Raw genomic sequence first — 7,831 nt, forward strand, 5'->3', positions numbered from 1 at the left:
CATACACACTTTGAATTTCAAGCAACTAACCATGTAACTGTATTACAATTTATAATTGGAGTTATGAAATAGAGTAGCAAAGAAAGCTACTTGCTCAAGGAAGATACATTTTCATGTGGTTAACAAAATCTGCAAGTAATAGAAATCATGCTTAGTTTTATTTCCAGACGCTCTTACCCTGATTATGATTTGGTGGCTGGATTTTTCCTGCACCTATATTTTACCAGTATCTTAAGTAAATCCATGGCTCAGAGTTGTACAACCTCCAAACATCTTATATTTAGGAATGGAGGTAGTATTTCTTTCGGGTTGTAAACCGTGCTTGGGACACATGTTATAACTGGTATTCAAAGGATCACATACACACTACTAATATCATTTAGATCTCTAATTTCAAATACATGTACACTTCCAAACAAACTGCACAAGCAGAAAATGAGCTGAAATTTCGATTTATATAGCCGTACCATAACATCAGTAAGAAAATGAAAATTTCTCATATTTGCATAAATCCATGAGAACAAAATTCACATACTTCAGTGCTCAAAGTCAGCAACCGAGGATTATTCTTTGTCTTGTCAGCATGCTAGATAGCCAAAGTCAGCACTTAACAGTTGTTGAATTGTTATAGGTTGGAACACAAAATTTTGAGATAGATTCTTTTGCTTGCTTCATGAACTCATGCATCATAGTATCATATGAAAACGGCAAACTGCAGAGAGAGAAACAATATTATCTTCTGTAATGATCACCTTGGTTCGCAATTAACAACTTAAGCATAGATACTAATATACCATCCTAGCACATGATCAATTTGCTTCATAGTTGAACTATGCAACACAAATAACATTTTACATCCAGCAAATAGTACATAAATGAAGTAGTTTAATTTTACATATGTTTACTTATTACGGGTCATAGGTAAATATTGAAGCAATATATATTTGCAAGGTCTGAACTACAAATAGGTTGGATAACTTATACTGAGAGATTAGGTTGCTGATAGAATTATAATACAAGTAGCTATCCTAATTAAAAGAAGTTCACCGTGTGCCGAATACTCCAAGTATGTGACAGAATTAAATAAAAATGGGAAGCACAATATGCTGCAATAAGTAACCAGATTATGTATAACATCAGAGAACTGAAATATTAAACTTGGTAAGGTGTCATAATCAAAATGACGATTATCTCAGCATAGTCAACCTGGATTGTACAACCCAGAACATGACTCCATGCACAGAAGCTAACAAGAAATTATACAGTGTACGAACTTTTAGCTAACAACTCTTGGCAATGCAGAAGACCCAAATGATGTGTAACAGGTAAATATAAGCAATTCTAAGAGATGATGCTTTAACTAAAAAGTCCAAGCAGTACATAACTCAAGTAATTTTGAGCATCTACAGGTACACTTTGATTTGAACATGGCAAGGAGAGCACATGACCAACCAAGCACACAACAATGGAAATAAAAGGAGCTGGAACATGGCACTACAATTAGCTTGCATTACAAACTGCATTATCAAAACAGACACATGAGACGGCATTCTTGATTTAAGTTACAGAATAGCAGAAGACGCTACTAATTTTATTTTATTTTATCAAATCAATGTAGATGGACCCATAAATGAGTGCAAAAATGATACTCCCTCCGTCCCAAAATAAGTTGTACTAAAGTTGAGACACATATTTTGGGACGGAGGGAGTAGAACTGTGCAAAAATTCAGTTATTAGTTGCCTAATCTGACAAGAAAGTGGAGATGGCAGTTAGCAGAAAAATTCTAAAATCTGTGGTAACTAAAAGGGCACCTATCTCCATGGCCCACATTATGAGAGAAAACCACATCAAATAGAGGATGAACATGCATGAACTTCCTGGAGAATCCAATGTTGTAGAAAAAATGCATATGCAAGTGAATACAGCCGAGCTCCAGCCCATGAAGTTGAACCTCTGTATGTCTGCATCGGTGGAGCAGAAGCTGCTCACTCACCTGAAGGTTGCTGGACGGGATCAGTTTGAATGGCAGCTGCCTGAACCGGATCGCGGCAGGTATGAAAGACAAGGGGCCAGCACGGTCAATGTCATGGTCGTTGGTGCCTCACTCCCCTGGTCATGGTCACGGTTGCCGACACCAGCGTCGACGTCTCGCCCTCGACATAATCCTGATCAACCCCTCCCAACGCTCGACCTCGCGGACCCCCGTCAGCAGTGAGCGCAATGTAGACACCACGGCGTCTCCTCCACCCGGCGCCTCAGCACTGGAGATCCTCCTCCACCTCGTTACACCCGCAGGTGGCGGCGGTGGCCTTGACGGTGGCCGAGATGCGCCTCCTTGAGCGTTCCAATGGAGACAGGTGTGCAAATCTCCCCGAATGGCGTCACGCTCCTCGTGTCAGGGATCGGTGTGGCGATTGAAGTTGGAGAGAAGGAGCAGCGGCGGGGAACCCTAGAGAGTTGGAGAAGATTAGGGGATGAGGCGTGTATTTTTTCTTCTGTCTTTTTTCACGGCAGCGTGGGTGGGAGGGGATGAACCAATAAAAAAACAGACGGGCGGATGAAGCTTTGGAGCAGAACGCGGTCCTTTGGCAGGAAAAGGAACCTTGCGTTCTTTTTAAATATAGTAGAGAAGTACAGATTTTGCAGTGATGTACAAAAGAAACGAATGAACTTGATATTTTTGTGCAGAAGCACAAACGGACATATTTTTGCCCTAAGTTTGGAGGTTAAATTTCTTACAAAAACGTACATTTACAAAATATTACAGAAATTAATATAATTTGTACGCATGTTGTTTATTTCTTTTAGTTCAAACTTTCAATTTCAAACTCACTCGTGTCCATCTCAGAAAAGGGACTACAAACCTAATGCTGATTCATATGAACATGGGGAAGAATTAATGTGTTCAATGATAGTCCTATGAGTACAAGAGAAGAAATCATTACCTTCTGTAACTTGAAGCAGGTAATTCCTTTCAGTCATCATCTATCCACTGAGAGGCAATCAAGGTGTTGTCATTGTCAACCAAAGTTAGGCTGTGTAAGCAGGTACAAGTCAATGCTTATGCATAACGTGTTATTATTTTTCCATTGTCAAGGGAAGGAATAAAAGATGTCCTGCTTGAGAACAAGATTATTTGCTTCACATGTTCTAATTTCAGAATACTATTGGGTGCTATACCAAGAAAAAAAATTAGGTAGAGTGTTTTCAGCTACACATTAGCATGAATAAACAATCATGATGCAGTGCACAGCACAAAATTTGTTACAAATCATGTACGCAGTACTATCTATCACTGTCGATTTATAAAAGGAACTCCATGTAACTATGGCAGGCAAATAAAAAACTAATTAATTGGGTAAAAGTGTATATTTTACCAATTATGAACCTTCAAGGCAATCTGGTGCTTCTGTTGGGCACCCCCCACATGCCACAAGGTAGCAGCTTGATGAGCAACTATACATTACCATAAATAAACTTTAAGCGCAACCTGCTGCTGTTGGATAGCTGTCCAAGATAAGAGATGAATGGACTCGGTTGATGTTCCTGCTAGATGAGAAAGCTATCTAGCCAATAGCAAGGCGAGGGCCTCTGTGGTCTCTCTAGTTCCCTTTCATGCTTGGATGGGTCTGTTCAGAAAACAGTCTTCCTTATGGTTCCTTAATCAAACATCATTCACTGGAAGTAGCTTCTTTCTGGCACCAAGGTCTGGTTATCCTATTAACTAATGCATTGTACAAACAATCATTCTGTGTCAAAACACTTGATATTTCAGCAGGCAGTTCTGTAGCCTTGTCCAATGGATCCACTTGAGAAAACCCTGTAACTAGTGTATTGTAAGTAACGTTGTCAGGAACAATTCCTGAGCTCAGCATCTCATCAAAAAGCTTGGAGGCTTCTTCATTATTACCAGATTTACAATAGGCATACATCAGAGTGGTATAAGTAAACTTATTTGGAGGTATACCCCTGGACCGCATTTGCTCCAAGTAATTCATAGCTTCATCCATTTTTCCTATTTTGCAAAAACCATGTATCATAATTGTGTAGCCAATTACTCCCACCTCAATGCTGTTTTCTCTGCTTTGTTCAAACATGGTCTTCGCCTCGTCAACAAGATAAGCATGGAACATCCAGTGCATAAGACTGCAGTAAGTTACATTAGTTGGTCTTATGCCAGCAGACTTCATAGTGTTAAGGACATCAATTGCACCAGAAATGTTACCAACTCTACCATAACCACCAATAAGTGCATTATAGATTACTACATTTGGTTCTAATCCACAGGTCATCAGTTCAGTCAAATATTCATTTACTTTATGAATATCCTTTATTTTACAATATCCATTTATTATAGTGCCATATGACACTATATCTGGCCGAAGTCCCTCAATTTTCATCTGATCCACCAGGTGAATGGCCTCTTCCATTTTATCCAAAATGCAATAAGCATGTAGTATTGTATTAAACGTGAAAATATTAGGCTTCAACCCTCTTCTGAGCATGTCATCACGGAGTTTAATTGCTTCCTCTATTTTATTGCCTTTGCAGCAACCTAGTATCATTATGTTATAAGTGATGCTATCCAGTTCAAGCCCCTTATTAACCATGGTCCTTAGAACCTCAGTAGCTCCTTCCATGTCCTTCCCCTCACAAAGCCCATGAATCAATGCATTAGAAGTTGCAATATTGACAGATAAACCTTCCTTCAACATCTTCAACCAAATTCCAACTGCTTCTTGGTGTTTTTCGCCCTTGCAAAGCTGCTTCACACAAGCTGTCATGAGAGCATCATTTGGTCGCATACCTCTTATAATCATTTCGCTTATAAGCCTTACCACAGACTTCAAACTTCCAGTCCTTTGGAGAAGCCCTGCAACCACTGAATTAAACAAACCAAAATGAACTACCATCCCAGCCGATAACATCTCCTCCAATATCTGCTCAGCACGCTCCATCTCCCCTTCCTTGCATAGAGCTCTAGCAATCAAGTTGTAAGTCACTGCTGTTGACTTCATCTCCTTTGAGAGCATTTCATCAAACAACCTGATTGCTTCTGAGAAATGCCCCCTCCGACAATGGCAATCAATAAGCTCATTGTAAATGATCTCATTTGGGGTGATTCCTAACCCAGCCATGTCCTGCAACACTGCACCAACCTCCCCAAGGCGCTGACTTCTTGCAAGACCATTGATCAGAATGCCAAAGGTGACCACGCTCGGAGTCACCTTGCTCTCTTCCATCCTCTCCTTCAGCCGAAAAGCCTCGTCTACTCTTCCACTCTTGCAAAGTCCATCCATCAGCAGATTGTATGGCACTACACCAGCACATTGCTGCAGCCCAGCATGGACTAACTCTGCAAGCATCTTAAGACCGCCGTCCACCTTTCCAGCCCTGCAAAGGGCCTTGATCATAGAGGTATATGAGTATGCATTCGGAGTGACGTTCTGACGACCACGCATTTCAGCAAACACCTTGCAAGCGGCGTCAAGCTGGCCAGCACGCACAAGAGCTTCAAGGAGCATATTGCAGATCTTAACGGAGGGCGAAGCGCCCCGGGAAGAGAGCACATGGAAGGCGTCCGTGGCACCCCTGAGGGAACCACGTGCGGAGGAGTTGAGGAAGGTGCTGAGGAGTAAATCCGATGAGGGGGTGGAGGAGGCGTTGGCCACAGCCGCTGCGGCAGTGTGGAGGGGGTGGTGATGTAGGAGGCGCCTGATTAGGCGGCGAGCGGAGGGGAGTGTGGAGCGATCGGCCGCGAGGGAGGGGAGGAGGAGCGCGGAGACGCGGGGGGACAGGAGGTCGTCGGCGTGGGCGTGGCCGTGGCTGGAGGAGGAGGGATCGTTGGAAACAAGGTGGTGAAGGAGGCGGAGGGCGGACGCCGCTAGGAGGGGGGAAGGAAGGGATGAGAGGGCGGATGCCAGACCGCGGTCGCCTAGGCGGCGGAGCAGGCAATCGAGGTCGCGCGACGCGTCAGGTGAAGGGGCGGTGGTGAGCGTCCCCAGAACCTCAGCTGCGGCCACGGCGTCAGCAGAGGACGAGGAGAGCTGGCGGTGGCGGTGGCGGTGGTGGTGGCGGATGGCGAGGAGGAGAGGGTGCTGGGGTGGTGGTTTCATGGCGGATGGCCCATGAGAATGCAAGGCAGTGCAAAAAATGTATTAATGCGCAGAAAAACTAAATCTTGAAAAATCATGTATTCAAAAACGTTCACAGATTCAAATTTTTATAAAACTGAAAAAGTTCATCGGTTTTCAAAAAAAGTTCATCGATTTTCAAAAAAGTTCATCAACTTTGAAAAAAATTCACCGATTTTCAAAAAAAGTTCAACGATTTTCCAAAAATGTTTATCGACTTTGAAAAAAGTTCACTAATTTTCAAAAAAAGTTCATTGAATTTGACGAAAAGCTCATCGAGATTGAAAAAAGTTCATCAACTTTGAGAAAATAGTTCATCAATTTGAAAAAAGGTTCATCACATTTGAAAAAAGTTCATCGAATTTGAGAAAAGTTCATCGAACTTGAAAAAAGTTCAGTGATTTTGCGAAAATTTGGTCACCTTTAAAAAAGTTCACTCATTTTAATAAGAAAGAGAAAAGAAACAAAGATAGAAAATGAAACAGGGAAAACAACTGCCTTTTCTGCGTTAATATATAAAGAAAATAAAAAGAACCACCATAGCACATGTGGTTATCTGGTTCAACTGGTTGTTGTGATTGGCTACCTAAACGAACGGGCGTGGTTCGAGTCGCGGCTGGAGCACCATTTTTTGGGAATTTTTAAGAAACAGGAAAGCAAGATGGGCCGGCCCGCTATAAAACCAAGTGTACAGGGGGGTGTGCGCCCTGTACCAGGCGCCGAATAGGATTTGGCTTCGACGGGCACGGGACGGCTCCTTTCTTCTCGTCAAAAACTCGACTCTCTTTGCTCAGTCCCCTCGTCCGCTATTGGGCTGCCTGGGCTGTCTAGTTTTTTTTTTTTGTCTCAAAAAAAAACTAGACAAGCCCTCGTTGTCTCAAAAAAAAAAACTAGACAAGCCCTCAGAAAAATGTACTAACTCCCTATTATATGCACTCCATAAAATAAAAAACTGCAGCATGAGGAGAATTTAGTCTCCTGACAGCAAAACCTGAACGCATAAACAGTACTCCCTTCTTTTTTTTTTACTTTTTTTTGCAAAAAAAACCTTCATTTTTATTTACTCTGCATATTTGGTTTGTATCAATTCAAACTTTGATCAAGTTTATACAAAATTATTAACATCCGCAATACCAAGTCAATACCACTAGAATCAACATTGAATATATTTTCACATCACGTATATTTGTTATTGTGAAACTTTATATTATCTATCTATTATATATAATTAAAACAAGAGGCGAATAAGCGATTATGTTCGTCAACATATGCTAATATTTTTTGCACTGTTTGATTAGAAAAAGGAAAAGTAGTGGTTGTACCCATGTTTGGTGGCTGCACCCCTTATCCACACCATTGAGTTGCTATGAGATTCGCCTTATCCTAGGATCGGCTTTGTAAGACTGTCACTTCATCATCTTGTATTGTTCGACCATGTACTTGGTTCGGTTGTTGCTTTATACTATATAATAAAGCGGGACAAAAGCATGTTTTCTAGAAGATGATGGTGGACTCGTGAATGTGCTGCATGGCTGCTAGCAGGTTTGGTTCTTCTACCAAGACGAAACTAAATTGGAGAGAAGTGAGAACATCATTGGCCGCATTGAGATGTGTTGCATGGCTAGTAGGTTTCGTTCTTCTACCAAGGCGAAACTAAATTGGTTCTTTTAACTTAGCTATGCTTGCAAAGCAGTCC

The 7,831-nt window shown here is 41.7% G+C and overlaps 1 protein-coding gene across 2 annotated transcripts; it reads right to left on the reverse strand.

Moving 5' to 3' along the window:
- Positions 1 to 325: 325 nt before the first annotated feature.
- LOC125511505 (pentatricopeptide repeat-containing protein At4g19440, chloroplastic-like) lies at positions 326 to 6,232 on the reverse strand. 2 transcript variants are annotated; one of them, XM_048676903.1, is made up of 4 exons: positions 3,379 to 6,232; positions 2,947 to 3,036; positions 1,995 to 2,450; positions 326 to 712 (listed from the first exon to the last, which is right to left on the reverse strand). In XM_048676903.1, the coding sequence occupies exon 1, from the start codon at positions 6,115 to 6,117 to the stop codon at positions 3,673 to 3,675; it is 2,445 nt and encodes an 814-aa protein (XP_048532860.1). In that variant the 5' UTR covers positions 6,118 to 6,232; the 3' UTR covers positions 326 to 712; positions 1,995 to 2,450; positions 2,947 to 3,036; positions 3,379 to 3,672. The 2 variants fall into 2 exon arrangements, with proteins under 2 accessions (XP_048532860.1, XP_048532852.1); XM_048676895.1 differs by lacking the exon at positions 1,995 to 2,450.
- Between the last annotated feature and the right edge of the window lie 1,599 nt (positions 6,233 to 7,831).

This window comes from Triticum urartu, chromosome 1, assembly GCF_003073215.2.
Source record: "Triticum urartu cultivar G1812 chromosome 1, Tu2.1, whole genome shotgun sequence".
Lineage (NCBI taxonomy): Eukaryota > Viridiplantae > Streptophyta > Magnoliopsida > Poales > Poaceae > Triticum > Triticum urartu.